At 46.6% G+C, this 21,309-nt stretch overlaps 1 protein-coding gene across 1 annotated transcript in view; it reads left to right on the forward strand.

The window, feature by feature from the left end:
* LOC142586083 (neprilysin-1-like) overlaps positions 1–17,859 on the forward strand; it is a 97,720-nt gene extending 79,861 nt beyond the window's left edge. The window contains exons 8-10 of the mRNA XM_075697343.1: positions 7,185–7,252; positions 13,528–13,649; positions 17,785–17,859. Of these exons, the coding sequence (XP_075553458.1) occupies positions 7,185–7,252; positions 13,528–13,649; positions 17,785–17,859 (265 nt within the window). The remainder of the gene's footprint in view (positions 1–7,184; positions 7,253–13,527; positions 13,650–17,784) is intronic.
* Positions 17,860–21,309: the final 3,450 nt, after the last annotated feature.

Genomic DNA, 21,309 nt, shown 5'->3' on the forward strand with positions numbered 1-21,309 from the left:
ATACTTTATTTGTCGCAGCATTTAGGCGACAACGCTCGCTAACTTTCTTTTTTTGAGGTGCTATTGCTATTTATTCCTATCATCGTAACAAACCCTGAGCTTGTTAGTGAGCGTTTGTGGTTAGTATTCATTCCATCTATCCTATCTCTTTTGCCTGTGTTGTTTTACCGTTAAAAGCCAGGTTGAACCAGCAAGCCCAACGTGACATGCTTCTGCAGTTTAGATTACTGCCTATTAATTTAGGTTAATTTGCGATAAAGGAGGACAACGCTAATATCTAAAATTAATGAAGTATCGTAAGCCTCTATGAGTTTAATTCAAAGCCGTGAAGAAAGCAACTTTTGCGTGTTCACCCCAATCAGGCGCTTTCTTTAGGCAGGGGCAGCGATGTGATCGTTGTGCTTCTTAAACAACATAGCTCTCGACAATCATTCGCGCATTGTCTCGATATACAGTACAAAAGCTAGTGATAGTGTTTTTTCTTCATCAAGTCATGAAGTACGGCTTACACCAGAACTCGCTGAATCAAAGCAGCCTCGAATTATGATGCATTCTATCCAGGCGTTAGAGTGGGGAGTTGTTACCACGGTTACTTACTACAATAGGCACGCGCAAACAAAAGCGAGCTAGGCTACACGAAGTCGCATCGTTATCGTCCTAAGCCGTGCATAATTACGAGTACTATGACAGAGAGGCGCTTGCGTTGATTTTTATCTTTATTTTCACCCTTGAGGCAAGCGGCATTCCGAAAGGAATTGGGGGGCGGGGACGCGGAAAAAGATAAATAGCTGCAACCAAAAGAAAATGTCCTAATAACAAGTAAAACTAATATAGTAATAACAATGAAAAGTAAGACATTATTATGCAGTGCTGGCTAGTGTGTCGCGAAAACTTTGAATATCACAATTAGATTCTGGGTCAACAGGAAGGGTCGGGTTTAATTGTGGGTTCAAAACAAATCCCAGAAAAGAGGCCGATACGTATTTAGCTTGCTGTTCTGTATGCTAAGAAGTTTTATTTTGGAAATTAATTTCTAGCGAAATCTTTACGAATTGCTGTTTCTTGCTGCAATACTACGTTTGGGGTGCTAAAACGTAAAGCTATTCCAAACTTTTCTATTCCAATTCTGCAATCACCCGTCAGCGATCTGTGAAAAATTGTTTTGGACCACCCATACATAGCCAGTCTGTCGTGTGACGTCACGGAAACCTGGATGGCTCCTAGTCTGACATGACGTATGCACACTGATTATGGATGATTCAAACAATTTATTCTGACTCGACTCCTTTTCGCCATTAACCCTCTGCTATTGGTCAAAAGGTTTCAGGCTGCACCCACTTCTCCTGTCTGTCATTCCCCCCCCCCCATGTCAAGAATATATAATAATATAATATTTGGGGTTTTACGTGCCAAAACCACTTTCTGATTATGAGGCACGCCGTAGTGGAGGACTCCGGAAATTTTGACCACCTGGGGTTCTTTAACGTGCGCCTAAATCTAAGCACACGGGTGTTTTCGCATTTCGCCCCCATCGAAATGCGGCCGCCGTGGCCGGGATTCGATCCCGCGACCTCGTGCTCAGCAGCCCAACACCATAGCCACTGAGCAACCACGGCGGGTATCCCCCCCAATGTCAAGAAACCGCTAAAATTCATTGTGTCTATATGACGTTTACTCGTTAAAGATGCACTAGTATGCCGAGCAAAACTGGATTTATTTTCGGTATAGACGGAGACTGCCCTGTTCCGAAAACAATAGAAGATGGCTGGCGCCCATCACTCAAGCGCTGCATACTACGAAACGTTCATTTGAGGGATCGCCAGTCGTTGGTGCGCAGGCGCGAGTAAGAGCGGTCGCGAGAGGCAAAATCTGGGGGTTTTGCTCCTTGAATATATGACCCTGCCTACGTTCTACGAAGGAAGTTTCTTAGCGAGCGCGTGTTGTAGGCGTGTGTCCCTAGGCGTGCCGGCATTGCGGAGTGGAGTCAAGTTTGCTTGCTTTCGGGCGCTGGCTGCCGCCGCGGTATAGTAGGTGAAGCTGCGGGCTAAGTCGTGGCGGATCGTAGCTTTCTCCCGCGTTACGGCGATGTACCCTGTAAATAACATCACACATGTTTCTGTGGGAGCAGTACCGACCGTAGTGGAGCCCGGGCCGCATATATTGAATATCTAGAAGGCAGAGCTCCTTAGCAACCGCGGTTGAACGCAAGTGGCTGAAAGACCGCCACTGACGATGACTGACCCAGTACCGGCGCCGTAGGCACGAGAAATTCTGTCCGACGTACCTTCAGAGGCAAAGTTCTGACTGGTGTTGCAGAAGTCGCGGGGCGAGGTAGTGTTTAACTTAGCGTCACAGGTTGGCGGCTGGACGTAATTCTATTTATTCAATCCTTTTTTTTTTCACTAATTGCAACGACGTGTCATTTTTTCGCATTATTGGCGGCGCCTCCAGGAAACCAAAGCAACAACAACGGGGACACCAAATCTAGAACCGGGACTGGTCCGTGGGTTGGGGCTCGCCGAAGCCTGCGCGTGCCAGGCGTGGATAAGATCGGCTGTCCGCTCTCGCGAACAGGCAATTTTCATGCGAACACCTCCTGACACGCTTCGGCCTCCGCGGTCCCAGCCCACGTGCTGCCCTGCTTCCAGCTTTGATTCCCCCGCTAGGCCTTGGGGTGCCCGTGTATAAATCACGAGTTGCTTTTCTCATCGCGACAATAGATTGGATTTTTTACAAGCACTGTTCCAGGAGGGCACATGTAACCGACAAACGGAGGCTACAGGTGAGCGCCTGAGATTATAGCAAAGCAGGCGGCGCATGAGATCCTGCGCCGCCTGCTTTGCTATGTCCGGTTTTGCTATGTCCGGCTTGGCTAGACCCGATCCGAACTATGTCCGGATGGGGTCTTACTCATGCGGCATCCACGAGATGGCCAAGAACGGCGGTGACCGAAGAGACACTTCATGGAGTTCAACGAAAGGTCAGCCCTGTGGAATCCATGAAGCATTGCGGATAGACGTCCCAGATGTATGTCATGTATACGGCAGAAAACAACAACTTTGTCCAGGCAGCACAAGCACATCAAACATTTGAACCCATGGAACAGGAAGTCCATCATTATGTCGAATGTGGCCGGTGCCTTCCAGAAGTCGGAGGGCATCACAATGGAATATTGAACGCCGTCAGGGGTGACAGACGCGGTCTTCTCCCGGTACATGTCAACGGCAATCTGCCTGCATCCAGATCATAGGCATACCGAGAAAAAGTAGGTTGAAGCATACAGGCAATCTGAAACGTCATCGATGTGCAGCAGCGGGTAAAGGTCATTTTTAAAATTTTCTTAAAGTGACGATCATCTTTACAGAAGCACCATGTTTCATCCTTCATTTTGACGAGTGTGATGCAATAAGCACAAGGACTACACGAAGCTCAATAACATCATTTACTAGCATCTTCTTTCATTAATGTTGGATAGCTAGGCGCTTCGACACGAAACTACAATTGAGGTGCCCAACTCGATCTGTCTCACAGTTTTAGGGGGCAGCCGAGTGAAGTCAATGGAACTTATGCTCCTCTGAGGCGGGCTACTGACTCTTCGTACACTCTTAAACAAAATTACACCCCTTTGGTGGTATCTTGCGACACAACAATTATTGTCACCGATTTTGTCCGTGTTTCCGTTCTTTAACGCTGCGGCCCCGGTACTTCTAAGTCACGAACGGCATGCGCATTATCAGCATGACAGAGCATTCTCGACTGGAAAGTAACCAGCGCAGCGTTTTCAAGTAAGGAAATGCAAGCAAGACAGATGACGGTTATCGTTGTATGTCAAGATGCGACCTAAAGGGTGAACATCTTTTTAAGGGTGTAGTGAAGAAGCAAGACAAAGCGTAGATAGTCAGTATCCCACTCTTAGAAATAGTTGCGCTTTCGATGTGTATATTTTCCCACAATAATAATCGTCATCTGTCCTGCGCGCATTTTCTTTCTTTAAATCTGCGAGCCCGGTACTTCCAAGTCACGAAAGGCATGCGAGTTATCAGCATGACAGAGCATTCTCGACAGGAAAGTAGCGAGCGCAGCATTTTCAAGAAAGTGAACGTAAGCAAGACAGCTGACGATTACAGTTCTGTGGCAAATATACAACCCTAATGGTGAAAACTTTTCTTACAGTACACACACTCTGAAAAAAGTTTACACCCTTTGGTGCTTATCTTGTCCCCGAACAATAGTCCTCATCTGCCTTGCTTGCGTTTGCTCTATTGAAAGCTCGGCGTCCACTACTTTCCTGTTGAGAATGCTGTGTTATGCTGATAACGCGCAAGCCGTTCCTGACTACGAAGTACCGGGCTCGCAGCGTTAAAGAAAAGAAATGCGGGTAAGACAGATGACGATTATTATTTGGGGACGAAGTACAACCCAAAAGAGGTGAATATTTTTTAGAGTCAATGAGAGCAGAATGGACGGAAAGAAAACTGAGGCCAAGTATAGGTACGTGAGGGCAGTGGGCTTTGACAGTAAACAGGATGACAATGTGCTGATCGGCCACGGCGGCCGCATTTCCATGGCGGCGAAATGCGAAAACACCCGTGTACTTAGATTTAGGTGCACGTTAAAGAACCCCAGGTGGTCTAAATTTCCGGAGTCCTCCACTACGGCGTGCCTCATAATCAGAAAGTGGTTTTGGCACGTAAAACCCCATATATTATCAATGTGCTGATCGGTGATGGTCGCTTGGGCAGGGCACGTGCCTATAATAACCACTGTCTCGCCGTCGGCGACTCTTGCAAGTCCGTTTAGTGCAGACCTAAGGACTTTTTTAGCCGATGTCTGTATTATAGTAGTCTTAATGATTATATTATATATTATATGTTATATCATATACTATATTATATTTTAACATATCATATATTATTTTTTATATGAGCGCTTATATTAGTCACGTGCGCCAGTGTCAGTGAATGCGCTTAGAGATATGTAATCAACCTAACTTCCAAGAGGTCGTGCGTAGTGTACAATGTCAAGCGAGGATTTGTTCCCAAGGCCGTTAATGCAGCTCCACCTCCAGAGGCTTCGCTTTCTAGTTTTCCGATATCGGATGGTGCTAAAAATCAGGGAGGGAGCTTGACGGGAGGGAGTCGAACGAGACTGTTGGCTTAATGGAGAGGAGGGGACCAGGTGTAGCAAGACTCACCGCAGAGGCCGCATGGGCAGGCGACTGGTTTGGCGGTAAGGGAGGCGGACGAAAAAGATGGACGCTAAGACTAAGGGAATCCGCGAAATAATGGCGAGTCGGTGAGGTCCAATGGCAGCGGCAGTGACGAGTGGCGTGACCAATACGTCGGTATCGGATGCATATGGGCTTGTCGTCGAGGGTACACCATTCGGACGGGTTGCGTTGTCGAGAAAAGTATTGACTGGAATTGGGTGCAGACATAGAAGTATACTGATTCAGGAGGGCATACTGTTCATGCAGACTAAAGGCCGAAGTTCCTAAATTCTCGGTGGGAAACGGCCTAGATGAAGAAGATAGTGGCGGGGAACGGATAAGGTGTCTGGGAAGAAATGGATACAGGGTATGCATCCTTTAACTCGTAATGAGCGGTGTGGGTGAGGTTCCCAAATCGAGAGGGCTGGTGCGAGAGCTCGTGGCGAGAAAACGTCACAGCCGTATTAGCAATGTTGGTGAAGAGCCGGAAGGTTCAACGGCTTTTCCTTTGTTTGGTAGAGCGGCATTCTGTAAGAATGGTTTCGATGGTGGCGACGTTGTCGTACACTGGTCAACTGAAGGCATCGTCAGCAACCCCTCTGAGTGCGTGGACAAACACGTCTTCCTACAACATGGTCTGGTAGGCTTTGCGACAAAGTGCAAATAGGTCGAGAATATAAGAAACGCAGGACTCAGTCGAGATCCGTACATGGATAGCAAGGGCTTTCTTGGCAGCGAGCTGACGACCAAAGGGATTAAGAAAAAGATTACGCAGCTTATATTTGGAGAGATACCAGCTATCTATCTCCCCCTCATGAGTGTGGAAACACACCCGAAGAGTAGCGCCGAGGTAGAAAAGGACGTTGGGGAGCATAAATATGAAATCGGACCGTTGGTGCTGACACATTCTTGTTAACTCAGCCAGTCGTCATCATAAGACTGTTAATTCCAAAGAATTCTTCAGGATCACGAGGGTGTGCAACCGTGACGAAGGCAGTAGCCGCAACTAGTGTAAATGATGTTCCGTCAACAGGAACATGAAGGGCCGTTTATAGTGCGACGCAACGCCCGCGCGCGCGCGAACTCTACGTCACGTCGGCGAAAACGACCCCTCTATAGTCGGGCGCACCGGCGCACCCAACGTAACCGGCGGCTTCCGACGCGCACCGACGGGCCCGGCGCCGATATGGCTCGTGAGCCATTCGCGCGTCGGAGTCGGCGGAACTCGCGCACCACAATGCATGGCGCGCGAAGAAAAAGGCGCCAACACCACTCCGCAGACGGCTTTTGCGGACGGCGCGCGACATGCCGAACGTTCTGCGCATGCTCCGAAGATATCAGCTGACGGCGAGCGCGTTGAAGTATAGAGGGGATGGCATCTCGGCTGGTGCAGCGCAACCGACGTAGCGTGACTGACCGCGAACGACGCTCGCCCGCGCGCCGATAACGTCGGACTATAAACGTGCCTTAAGCGATTGTTGGCCGTGTAATCGCTCCGATGTTCCATGGCGGATAGGGGGAAGGCGAGCCTCCACTAATAATGTTACGTGAAGCATGATCAGAAAGTTCTTTACAAGGCAAGGCATGATTATAGTGTTAATGCAAGCGATATCAAAGCTATGATCGGCTCATATCGGTACCACTTCGTCTCTTTCCCCTTTACTGCGGTCACGATCAGGCGGCACTAATCTTTGACGCGGTTGTGTAAGTTGTAAATGTGTCACCTGGCTACTGCTGACATCCAAAGGCCGTGGGGTCAGCTCGACCCTCTCTCTCTACCTTGTGTCCGCCTATTCTTCCCCAAAGGCATCAGCCGTGCTCTCTAATGGGTTGCAGAAAATAGCGCCTCTTTTTCGTGAAAATCACTATATATCTCTTCCTGTGGCGGTCCCATATCAATATGAATAGATGAATTTTATATTTGCACACTTATTATTTCGTCGTCTACAGTAACACATCCTTTTCTTGATTACAGGTCAATCAACTTCGGTGCTTTGGGCAGCATTATCGCCTACTATTTAACGCTTGGATTTGGCGCTTATGGTAAGAACTACTTCAGAACTTCTACATGCGTTTAACTTGGCAATAATTCACTGGGGGCGACTGTTCCAAGAGCTATTTTAAAATTTACTGAACGAAAGTAACATGACTTCCAGGAGGACATTAACCAAGCTCCAGTAAAAACAGGGCATTAGGTAAATTTAACGTAATTTCGTGTGAAAAGAAGCTTGTTTAAATGCTAGACTACCGACAAGGTGCGAAGTAACCAAGGAACTACAAGGGGTATACGGGCACGAGCGCTGAAATGGGCACGTTTTACTTCTTTTCATCATTGTCAGATACTAACAGGCCACATTCTTGATCAGTGTTCCTCCATCATTCATTAAACATAAAGAGGCCCAAAAGGCATTATGTAGAGGGAATGTATATGCAAACTGTATCAAGCATCCTAATGTGATTAGAAACAAACTGCGCAAATAAGGATCAGACTTACTGAAATGCTTTGATGATGTGAACATGTATATTGTTCACTAGCACTGAAATGACCGTAGAATTATAAGAGATAGCAACTACATTAGGTCGCAGATTACGCAGCTGTAAAATATCTGAAGAGGCGAACGGGTAGGTATTCTGTAAGTTCCACCTAATGGACGTGCTCATTTTGTCTGCTGTGGGAATTTCGCTGAAGTGGGTGGAGTGCGTGTTCGAAGGGGACAGCCGTCCCAGCCAATCAGCACTTCAGCAGCAGACAAAATAGACATGTCCACTAAGTGGACACATGCACAATAACCCCCAACCCCTCGTCAACAGCGGTAGAAGAGAGATGCCTCATAAACTAGTCTTGTGCAGCGCACAACCTGAGCGCAGTTTTAATGAGGTGAAATGGCACACCTCGTGCAGCCCGACATAGGTGGCGTAAATTAACAAGACTTTCCGCAGATATGCGGGACTCTTATGAATTTGAGGTGTACGAAACTGATTGTAGCAGGGAAGATAGTGTCTATTTGACCCATCATTGCGAAGAATCTGCTTTGTGGTGGGTAACCTGGCCTGTATAATTAAAGGAAAGCATAAGAACCAGCTGCCTCATTTTTGAGGACTCAAGGCCATTTGCAAACGCCTATTTTAGTTTGAAACTAATGAAACTTTTGTGCGCAATTAGGTTAGTCTCACCGACACTAGCCCAAAGAACAATAGTACTAAAAGAAATGCTGACGGACGATATTTAACTTTAATTTCATCGAGACGTAGTGACTGTCAAACCGAGCACTAAATAGAAAGGGACAAAGAGCACTATTTTCAATCTATTTCTTCTATATACTGTGTTCGCGTCCTTTGCACCTCGATTAGTCTGTATCAACCTGCCGTAGATATTGTTCAACATTCCCTTGCGCCTAATTACCGGACAGGTTCACAGAAAGGAGAGGCAACAGCACATGGGTTCATTGGTGGCTCATGGAGAACCGACAGGGCAATGAACTAGATTTAGCCGCAGGTGACACAAGTAGTGAGCAAGATCTTGTACGAGGGGGCAGGAGGGTAGGGAGGGTTGGAAGAATCAACAGCAGTGTGCTTGTCATCATAATCGATCACTTCGATCATCATAATTGAACGCTCCGACTTCTTCACATTACTCTGTTGACCATCTTATTCTTGTTATGCTTCGAGGGTGCCACGTACATTGTCGTTGCAAAGGCAAGCAACTGCTGCCCTGGAGAAGACAGCTACTGTTGTTCAAACATTGGCTAAAGCAACTTCCTTCTTCCGAGGATTGTTGACCACTGCGAGCTTCTATCCTACTGAAAATGTCTCTCTCGTTTATTGTGCCTATAGAGGTTTCTTTTTGAATGAAAATTTCCTTGTGTCGAAATATTTTGTTGAGCAAAGAGAACGATGCAGCACTACCCAGTCAAGTATTTCCAATTCGAAGCACGAGAATACATGATGAGCGAATAAATGTTGAATGATTTTCATTCAGGCCTGCACAGCTTGCGCGCCCCTGTTGCTCATACAAGCGTTCTATGTTATGGCTAGGCTGCAATTCATGACAATTCCTCCTCCCCCCACTTTGCTCTACCGTGGCAAAACAACACACAAGATTTCCAATTTGCTTTCTTCTGCCAGGCTACTTACGATACTATTCTTTATAAAACATTACATGATCTTAAGCGAAAGTAGTTATGTGCTCTCTAGAACCCCAAACATACTGCCACATGCCGCGGCACAGCAAGGGACTAAAGAAGAAAAAAATCAAGGTTCACTTTGGCACCCGGCGTTGACGCTTACGCTCAGTAAACTGCTAACGCCTGGAGACTCAGCGTGTATGTCAACAAGGTATACGCGGCAATTTTGGTGGAGGTTGCTGGGGAAGCTCGACTTATGCAAGAGACCCTACTAGGGAAGAAGAAAAGCATCCCACGATTGGACCTGACTCCATTTCACCGCACATGCCGGTGAATGCGATGCCTAGACCCAGAAGTTCAAGTTGGCAACCTTCAGGGAAAACTTATGAGTGCGACCTCTGCGAAGACGACATAATGGATGGCGCCAACTTATATGACGTTGCTGAACCTGCGAGTGCGGGTGGCTTTTTATAGGGACACCTTTCAAGACATGGAGGATTAGCTAGCTGAGCTTACGCGCGTTGCTCCGTTTAAGAAGTGGGACAACACCAAGCTCAGGAAGGTGTACTTAAGCCTCGAGGATGGCGGTCGCACGTGGTTTATGAACCGTGAAAGTGCCATGTGGTCATGGCCTTAGTTCTAGCACAAGTTACTGGAGACTAACTCCAGCCCTTATCGGTGGGAAAAAGCGGAGCGAGCCTTTCAATGACGCGTTCACAAGTCCAACGAGAACGTCACAATGTACATGGAGGACGTGACGCGACTTCTTCAGCGTGCCAATCTGAGCATGTCGGAAGAGAAATAGATGCGTCATCTTGTGAAAAGTGTAAAGGAAGAACTTTTTGGAGGTGTTGTGAAGCATCCGCCATAGGCTGTTGAGTAGGTCATTACGGAAGCTACTGCTATGAAGAAGACACTTCATCAACGGTGCGACATGTACAACCGACAAGTAAACGCTGCCTCCACTTCGGATATGCCAGTGAGCTTCGGGTGCAACTTCGCCGTGATTTCCGAGCTGATTCGCTGAGTGGTGCGGGATGAGCTGGATAAGGAACTCGGTACGCCATCACCTCCAAAGTACAGCAGGCGCTTGATGCATCTCTTACTGGCAGTGAAGCACCGCCCCAGCCAGGCGATCTCCCGGCGCAAGATTACGCAGAAGTTTTGCTGCACCCCGCCGAAGCTTTCACACTTGCTTACGTTGCTTCACCAGTCGCCTTGACATCGGCGAATTCCGCTCAGTCAACTCCGCTATTGTAAATCGATGACCGCCGGATACCCACGAGGAGGTCACTGTTCTAGTGACAACGCGAATGACGACAACTGCGGCGAAGTTGGTCATGTGTGCCGAGAGTGCCCCTGCGGACAACTCTGACTGCGGGGTTCTTCTATCAATTCGCCCCGACCCAGGTTCGGCAAGAGGCCTCTAGACATTGCATAACTGCTCGACCAGCACCGCAGATCGGGCACATCGCAGCGGCAGTCACGCTCACCCTCACCGCAACGATATTTGCCTGCTAGTGATAGCGCCTCGAAGACGGCTCACGGGTAGTCGCGAAGTACACACCGGCAGGACTGACGTCAGCGACCTTCCGAGACGACACTGCTCATACCCGACGTGCTGAAGACCTCCTATAGACCCTACTGCAGCACAACGAAAGTACGACAACGTCAGAACCCGCTCACGCAAGCGAGATTTCACTAGGCATACCTGTATTGATCGACGGCACAAAAATGAGTACACTTGTGGATACCCGCGCAGATTACTCGATTCTCAGTGTTACACTGGCCAGCGTTCTAAAAAAAAAATACGTTGCTCTGGACTGGGGCGCCAGTTCGTACGGCAGGTGGCCACGTCGTCACACCGCTTGGCTTGTGCACTGCTTGAGTAGAAATTCGCGCTGCTGCTTTTCTCGCCACTTGTATGGTTCCCGCGATTTATTTCTTGCGATGGACTTTCTACGACAATATGGCGCCATCATTGGCCTTCGCGAGCGCTGCATCACTTTCTCGACAAAGAGGCAAGCAGCACGAATCGACGCCATCGGACGCAGATCCGCACTACGCGTTTAGGACGACAGCATGCCGACACCTCCGCGTAAGGGTGTGATGGTTCCGGTCAAGTTTGACCAGCTACTAGACAGTGAAGTCATTGTAGAAAGCAATAATTTTCTGTTGCTGACCAGATTTATTTGCCCAGCATGAATTCTTGTTGAACTTTGTTATAGCCAGGCCACTGTCATCCGGCCAGCTTCACCTTCTGAGCATCGGCGCATTTTTGTCGCACTGCCGTCGCCCACGCCGAACCACCTATGCACATCGGCAAATATTCTCCTTCTAAACTGGGCACAGACGACGGTTCACTCAGTAGCATCGATATAAACTCCGACATTATAGAAGACCAAAACAGTGCACTGTAGGAAGTCCTGAACGAATTCGAAGCGTGCTTTGGTCGGTGTACTAAGGGGCCCTACAACGTAAAACTATTCCATCCTGTGTTTGTTCCACTATCCTAACGTGAAATTTAGGTAACCACCGAGGCGAGCATCGGGCGGTAACCCGCAACGTTTGAAAACCCCGACCAAACGTGCTCCTTGTTTATAGGAGGTCACATTATTTTCCTTCAAAGATAAAAACATTGCATTCAGAGAGCAGCATTTCATGTCCATTTGACTGATAAGAGGAGAAGAGCATGCTTTACTGGAAAGGGTTCCGATGGTGCCGAGCCAGCACAGCGAAAGTAGATAGTCGAATGAGGAAGGCGGTGTTGGCGCCTGCGATTGGTTCGCTTTTCCTTACGGTGGCGTGCAACGGAAGCTTAAAAGTAACGCTAAAAGGGATGCTCAGCAAGGAAGAGTTGGCAGAGCGATGTTTTATAGGTGCGGAGAACGCTCTGGTAGAGTTATCTGGCGCCGCAAGAACTTTATTATACGGAAAGAAATCCATGCTCCCCGGCAGCTCTTAGTAGCCTGTGCCAGAGCGATAGGTGGGCAGCCAACTCGTATTCCTGTCGCAACGGGGCACCCTCCGGTTATGCAGGAAAAATTCAGCATTATTCGGCCTAATATTGCATCTTTGAGCGTAAAGGTCAATTTGACACGGTGAGTTCTCCTGGTTTTGTAACGTCGCGTGACATGCAGGCGAACAGGACGCAGCCCGAAAATAACTCACCAGTAGTAGAGGGCTAATAGCGAAAAAGGCGTCGAATCAGAAATATTTTCTTTCATTCGAAGAATCATGCATAATCAGTGTGCAGATGTCATTTCAGATGGGGCGTTTTCGCTGTTTTGGTTTCGCCATGTGAGAGACAGGTGAAGGCGGGGGGGGGGGGGCGGGCGAAGAAATATTTGACCTATCGTGGAGCACTTATTGCAGAATTGGAATACAAAAGTTTGCAATACCTATAACTTATAGTGCGCAAGGTGGGCGAAACGCCAATCACGAGCCACCGAATCAAGACATACCACGACGCGCGCCCGTCTCACCTATAGAACATGACGCAATTGAAGCCCTAATCAAGGACATATTAGATGATGGCGTCATTCAGCCTTTACAGAGTCGGTGGTGCTCTCCTGTCGTTCTTGTCAAGAAAAAGGCTGAATACTTCGTTTCTGTGTTGAGTATAGGAGCCTCAACCATGCTACCAAGTAAGGCTTGTGCCCACTACCATGTATCGAAGATTGGTTAGACAGGTTGCGTCGAGCTAAGTATTTTTAGCTCTGGGTATAAATACCGGTTACAGGCAAATTCAGGTAGATGAACCAGACCGCGGAAAACTGATTTCTTCACTCCAGATGCCCTTTATGAATTCATAACACTTCCTTTCTGCCTCCTTTCTGCACCAGCAACTTTCCAGCCTAAAGCAATGAAGGGGGCTAGTTGGTGAACGTTCAGGTTATATTGCGCTTAGTTTTACACTGACGATAATAAGTGACGTGGACGGACGTAGCGCAGACTACCAACTGTCTAATACTGTTGAAGAACGCGCTTATATACAAGGAGATATGGCGCGGGGGGGGGCGAGATATAGAAAGATATGACAAGGTGACGACGTGTGTTCATAGTTCGGGTCAGGCATACATCTCTTTTCTGTTACCATGTTTCCTACACACACCGAACAAAAAGGTGCGCGACGATTCCCGAGTCTTAGCGCCTACTGCCTATGCTTTATCAAAAATTTTTTCAAGATGGCAGGACCACTGACTCGCCTCAGGCAGGACGATGTATCGTTCGCCTGGACATTAGAGCAAGAGATTGTTTTCATCGAGCTTCGACAGCACCAGGTGTCAGCACCTGTTCTGGCTCATGTGGAACATGTAAGTCTACAGGGAGGCCAGTAATGTTGGCCTTGGCGCAATTGCAGTAGAACGGCCGGAAGGTATTAAACGAGTGATCGGCTACAGAAGTCGTACACTAGCGCGTGCAGAAACCAACTACCGCACCACAGAGAAACGGTATTTTGGCCTCGTTTAGGCGCTGGCTAAATTTCGATCTTGCACCTACGACCGCCCATTCAAAGTTCTGGCAGACGCTCACTCGTTGTGTTGGCTTGCAAACATACGGGACCCATTTGGACGACTGGCACAGTGGACCCTACATTTGCAGGAGTAGGACGTGACCATTGTGTACAAGAGGGGTCGCATACACGAAGACGCTGACGTACTCTCGCACACCTCTGTCAACACTACGACCTAAGACATTGAGGACGATAGCGACTTCCTCGGGACCGTCAACGTGACCGATTTCTCAACAGGGCCGCGCGCACTCAATGCATTACGACCTACGCTCGGACATCTAGAAGAAAGAAACCCATCGATATCCCGGCATATGGCTAGAGAATTGTCCTCTTTCTTTTGTGGCATGATGACAGCCTGTACAACGAAAACTCCGATGCCAATAAGACCCACTTTTTTGGGTTTTACAGCAGACCTTTATGACGAATTTCGCCTGTGATGATGAGCCTCTGTCTAGTCATTTGGGCTTGACGGAAACCCTTGCTAGAACGCGCAAATACTACTACTGTCCGAAAGTTTCCGCGTTCATTATGCGGTGTCTCCAAGCCTGCCGTGAGTGCAAGCACCGGAAGTCGCCAGCTGATACCTGAAGTGTTGCTGTATCCGATTAACTCACCTTGTAAACCTTTCGACCTGGTCGGCATGGATCTTCTGGGCCCTTTTGCGCTGTCATCTTCCGGAAACAAGATGATAATTGTTGCTACAGGTTGTTTAACGCGGTATGCTGCGACAAAGGCGGTGCCTTGATGCACAGCTTCCGAGGTTGCCCAGTTTTCCACACAGATCATCGTAGTACGGCATGGTGCCCCGTCGCAGGTCATCGCAGACCGAGGCAACGCCATCACAGCACATGTCACTGAAGGCGTTTTACAGCAAAACTGTTAAGGGCTAGTTCCCCCAGAATCGTGTCCGTGTGTCGACAAGAAACTAGAGCCTTCTCCTTCGACGTCCATATCAGACGCCATCTGAGTTCGCGCCGTCGAGTACGGGCCGTAATTGACGCAGCACTTATAGAATAACGAGTCATTGTCTAGCAGTGCTATTGGAGGAATTAGAGGGCAGTAAATGGGATATAATAGGGCTCAGTGAAGTTACGAGGCCGAAAGAAGCATATACAGTGCTAAATAGCGGGCACGTCCTGTGCTACAGGGGCTTAGCGGATAGAAGAGAACTAGGAGTCGGATTCCTGATTAATAAGAATATAGCTGGTAACATACAGGAATTCTATAGCATTAACGAGAGGGTGGCAGGTCTTGTTGTGAAACTTAATAAGAGGTACAAAATGAAGATTGTACAGGTCTACGCCCCTACATCCAGTCATGATGACCAGGAAGTCGAAAGCTTCTATGAAGACGTGGAATCGGCGGTGGGGAGATTGAAAACTAAATACACTATACTAATGGGCGACTTTAATGCTAAGGTAGGCAAGAAGCAGGCTGGAGACACGGCAGTGGGGGAATATGGCATAGGCACAAGGAATAGCAGGGGAGAGTTATTAGTAGAGTTTGCGGAACAGAATAATATGAGGATAATGAATACCTTCTTCCGCAAGCGGGATAGCCGAAAGTGGACGTGGAGGAGCCCGAACGGCGAGACTAGAAATGAAATAGACTTCATACTCTGCGCTAACCCTGGCATCATAAAAGATGTGGACGTGCTCGGCAAGGTGCGCTGCAGTGACCACAGGATGGTAAGAACTCGAATTAGCCTAGACCTGAGGAGGGAACGGAAGAAACTGGTACATAAGAAGCCGATCAATGAGTTAGCGGTAAGAGGGAAAATAGAGGAATTCCAGATCAAGCTACAGAATAGGTATTCAGCTTTAACTCAGGAAGAGGACCTTAGTGTTGAAGCAATGAACGACAATCTTGTGGGCAGCATTAAGGAGTGTGCAATGGAACTCGGTGGTAACTCCGTTAGGCAGGATACCAGCAAACTATCGCAGGAGACGAAAGATCTGATCAAGAAACGCCAATGTATGAAAGCATCTAACCCTACAGCTAGAATAGAACTGGCAGAACTTTCGAGGTTAATCAACAAGCGTAAGACAGCTGACATAAGGAAGTATAATATGGATAGAATTGAACATGCTCTCAGGAGCGGAGGAAGCCTAAAAACAGTGAAGAAGAAACTAGGAATTGGCAAGAATCAGATGTATGCGTTAAGAGACAAAGCCGGCAATATCATTACTAATATGGATGAGATAGTTCAAGTGGCTGAGGAGTTCTATAGAGATTTATACGGTACCAGTGGCACCCACGACGATAATGGAAGAGAAAATAGTCTAGAGGAATTCTAAATCCCGAAGGTAACGCCGGAAGAAGTAAAGAAAGCCTTAGGAGATATGCAAAGGGGGAAGGCAGCTGGAGAGGATCAGGTAACAGCAGATTTGTTGAAGGATGGTGGACAGATTGTTCTAGAGAAACTGGCCACCCTGTATACGCAATGCCTCATGACCTCGAGCGTACCGGAATCTTGGAAGAACGCTAACATAATCCTAATTCATAAGAAAGGGGACGCCAAAGACTTGAAAAATTATAGACCGATCAGCTTACTGTCCGTTGCCTACAAAGTATTTACTAAGGTAATTGCAAATAGAATCAGGAACACCTTAGACTTCTGTCAACCAAAGGACCAGGCAGGATTCCGTAAAGGCTACTCAACAATAGACCATATTCACACTATCAATCGAGTGATAGAGAAATGTGCAGAATATAACCAACCCTTATACATAGCTTTCATTGATTACGAGAAAGCGTTTGATTCAGTCGAAACCTCAGCAGTCATGGAGGCATTACGGAATCAGGGTGTAGATGAGCCATATGTAAAAATACTGGAAGATATCTATAGCGGCTCCACAACCACAGTAGTGCTCCATAAAGCAAGCAACAAAATCTCAATAAAGAAAGGCGTCAGGCAGGGAGATACGATATCTCCAATGCTATTCACAGCGTGTTTACAGGAGGTATTCAGAGACCTGGATTGGGAAGAATTGGGGATAAAAGGTAATGGACAATACCTTAGTAACTTGCGATTCGCTGATGATATTGCCTTGCTTAGTAACTCAGGGGACCAATTGCAATGCATGCTCACTGACCTGGAGAGGCAAAGCAGAAGAGTGGGTCTAAAAATTAATATGCAGAAAACTAAAGTAATGCTTAACAGTCTCGGGAGAGAACAGCAATTTACAATAGGCAGCGAGACACTGGAAGTCGTAAGGGAATACATCTACTTAGGGCAGGTAGTGACGGCGGATCCGGATCATGAGACGGAAATAATCAGAAGAATAAGAATGGGCTGTAATGCGTTTGGCAGGCATTCCCAAATCATGAACAGCAGGTTTCCGTTATCCCTCAAGAGAAAAGTATATAAGAGCTGTGTCTTACCAGTACTCACCTACGGGGCAGAAACCTGGAGGCTTACGAAAAGGGTTCTACTCATATTGAGGACGACACAACGAGCTATGGAAAGGAGAATGATAGGTGTAACGTTAAGGGATAAGAAAAGAGCAGATTGGGTGAGGGAACAAACGCGAGTTAATGACATCTTAGTTGAAATCAAGAAAAAGAAATGGGCATGGGCAGGACATGTAATGAGGAGGGAAGATAACCGATGGTCATTAAGGGTTACGGACTGGATCCCAAGGGAAGGGAAGCGTAGCAGGGGGCGGCAGAAAGTTAGGTGGGCGGATGAGATTAAGAAGTTTGCAGGGACGGCATGGCCACAATTAGTACATGACCGGGGTTGTTGGAGAAGTATGGGAGAGGCCTTTGCCCTGCAGTGGGCGTAACCAGGCTGATGATGATGATGATGGTGATGATGATGTATCACCAACCAATCTTATTTCGTGCGTTCCGTGACGCTGAGATTGCGCCAGAACTCTTATCAGTTGCCCTGTGGACACACGATAGCTGCGCCGCGTGCCGTTCGTTCTCAGGAAGAAGAGCAGGAGCGCAAGGAGCGGCGACTTGTCCAGAAGACTGAATGGGCGAGCAAGCGTCACGCGGCGTAGGAGCAGTTCACCATTAAGGCGCCCACATACACAGCTTCGCTGGTCATCGTTCTTCACACAGTTAAAGGGCCCCAACATCTTTTAGTCAGGTGCACCACCTTACGAAAGACAGCTGCCTATCATCCGCAGACGAGCGGCTTGACCGAACGACTGAACAAAACGATGATTGACATTCTGTTTATGTAGTAGACGTACAGCACAAGGCGTGGGACGAGATACTCCCTTAAGAAACATTTGCATATAAGACTGCTACGCAAGAAACCACCCGGTTCACGCCATTTTACCTTATTCGTGGTCACGAAGTGCACACAATGCTAGAAGCAATGATAATGTGCGACAGCTTCAATCTTGTTGATCTCGCCGAAGATGCAGAAATTTTCACACATCAGGTTGAAGAAGCACGTCAGCTTGCAAATGTGAACAAAAAGAAACAACCCAGCCTCCGAGCCCGCTGTTGCAATCGTCAACATGAGCAACTCAACTCTAATTCCAACCAGGTGATTAAGTTGCGGTCTGGTCTGCCGTCCGCCAAAAACGACTATCCGAGAGACTTTTGAGCCGCTATTTCGGATTCTACGAGTGTTCGGGGAAATTAACGACGTGAATTACGGAGTCCTTCCTGACGGAAGCTGGCTTCCCCGACGTCGACGACCGCAACCTGAGATTATGCACTTGGTGTGGTTAAAGCATTACCGCTAATGGCCGATGTTTTACGTTGTTTATGTTAGTTTTTGTTTTTTTTTTCAATGCTCAGTGACTTGTTACTATGCCACACACGACATTGATGGTGACTATATACTCTGTGTGCGTCCTAGGCCCTCTCAGCCTTCTGACATCAATCCTGTGTGCTCGTCGTTCTTTCTTTTTTAATATATTTTTGTAGGCGGGAGTAATGCCATGTGGTGTGACGCAGCACGGGACTGAAGGAGAGGAGAACGAGGCTCATCGTGGCACCGCGCGTCGACGCTTACACTTAATATAGTGCTAACGCCTGTAGACTAAGTTTGTACCACAACAGGTTATACGCTAGACTGTGCTGTGCTGTTAGCGGCTTGAGACCATCGTGTTTTGTCACATAAGAATGCAACGTTTGTACTAGTATAAAATGGAGTGTTTCAGTCAGACAGAACTAGAAAATTCAACTATGAGCTACAAATATGAAACAGAACACGTACTGTTAACTCTCTTTTTGAAGAATTGAAATTATTTTTTATGAACTCGTTATTTATTACGAAAAATTATTGACCAAGTCTCAAAGTTTTGGTTAGACGCAATATGTTCAATGGAGACGTTGCAGAGCGTATTCTTGATTAGTCACATGATATCTTCTCGTGAAGATGGCTAGCTGTTTTCAAATTTTTCAGGCATCTGAAGCAATTTATTAAGTCGTATTTTCAAAATAGACGCCAATATGTACCGATAAATCATTACAGTACCTCAAGGCAGCATTCTGGGTCCTATGCTTTTTAATCTATATGTTAACGATATTGTAAATATTCATTTCAATGTAAAATTTTTTATTTACGCAGTATATTTCTAACATCACGTTCTTATACCGAGCTTATCACAACATCAAATGAAGTGCTCCTGAAACTTAGTACATGGTCTAAGCAAAACTGTTTGTGTCAACTCAACCAAAACTAAAGCTATAATTTTTCGTCCAAAAGGAAGCACCTCCCCTTTACTACATGGCATAGCCTATAATACTGCCCCGATTGAATTTGTAGAACGTATCAAAATTCTAGGCGTATATTTTTCTTCATCGCTGCTATGGAATGACCATGTAAACTTTGTATCGCAAAAACTGAGTCAGATAACCGGTATAATAGCCGTAACCGTTACCTTCTTCCTACATCAGTTAAAGTACTATTATACAACGCCTTATTCGCCTCTCATATCAAATATTGTCACCTCGTATGGGGCACTGCAACTGATACGAATTTAAACAAATTATTTTTATTACAGAAAAGGATAGTACGCGTTTTAGCAAATGTTCCATACGATTCACACACCGAGCATTTATTTGACAAGTTTAAAATTATCACAGCGCATGAAATCTATAGGCGTCGACTTTTGCAGAAGTTTTATTACATGAACAGGAAAATCGATCTATCCCTTGTTAAATTATCATGTTTAGAAAAACGTGTCCCCTCACGTTTCACAAGAAACACAGAACCCTGGACTGTGGAGTAGTTTAGGACTAATTACAGCTCACAAATGCTAAAAAACAACCTACCAAGGCTTTTAAATGCTTACAAGAAATCTGGCATTGATATATGTGCCCTTACCCCATCAGAATTTTCTCGACTAATTCAGTGTGACTAATATTAATGTTTATAAGGCCAGCTATTTTCAGAAGTGCAGATTAGATGAGTTTACAGCTTTTTGGTCATATATATTTATGTTACATATATATGTGTATATATGTTTTTTTTTCATCTGTCATATGTGAAACGTTTTCTAACTTCATTACGCGCAACTACTCACTTTTCACTTAGCGCTTCTCATGCATTTTTTCAAAACTGTGTATTTTTGTATTGTTAGAAACACGCGGCAGCTCCTCGCTGCCCATGTCTTGTGGCCATAGGGGGCAGGGTGTTTTTTCAAGCTGCACTTGCAGCTTTTCTTCCCTGTCTCCCACAATCTGTTGGAAATAAAGATATATTCAAAAATATATTCAAAGTATGCGGCATCAGATTAACGCGCTTGTGCGCAGGACCAAATTACTACCCTCAAGCCAACATACAGCAAATATTTCATGCGGCAAGCAGACAGAAGCCATAAACCGGCCACTACCGAGACTGGTAGTCGAAAGTATACCGCCACAGCAATCGTTTCGGATGCATTGTAATGACACACCATTTACACAATCTGACCACAGCCAAATCGCTGATGGAGCTTGGAGAATTGTCGCGCGTTATTTGTCGCTGTATCCCATGGTGTCTTCTCCATTGATTCTCGATGAGATGTCTTGACTAGTGTGCGGGTCACCATTGTCAAAAAATATTTAAATCAGGGGGGGGGGGTTGTGTCAAAAGCAAGATATAATTATGAGGTACGCTGTTGTGGGAGACTTGTTATTTTGACCACATCTGGTTCTTTAACGTTCTCCCAGTCTGCTCCTCACGGGCGTTATTGCGTTTCGCCTCATCTAAATGCGGCCGCCATGGCCGAGATTTGAAGCCACTACGCCAGGGTGACCACTGTCGTCAAACCATCTATGTCGCTTCGGGCCTATTTATCCGTCACATTATGCGCGATACATCGATCGCTCGGTAAAAGATCGTTTGTGGGCGCTTACTTCGCGTCGCGTACTTACGTACATACACAATACATACATACATAGATTACATGCATACATGCACACATACATACATACATACATACATACATACATACATACATACATACATACATACATACATACATACATACATACATACATACATA

Source organism: Dermacentor variabilis, chromosome 6 (genome assembly GCF_050947875.1).
Source record: "Dermacentor variabilis isolate Ectoservices chromosome 6, ASM5094787v1, whole genome shotgun sequence".
NCBI classification, from domain to species: domain Eukaryota; kingdom Metazoa; phylum Arthropoda; class Arachnida; order Ixodida; family Ixodidae; genus Dermacentor; species Dermacentor variabilis.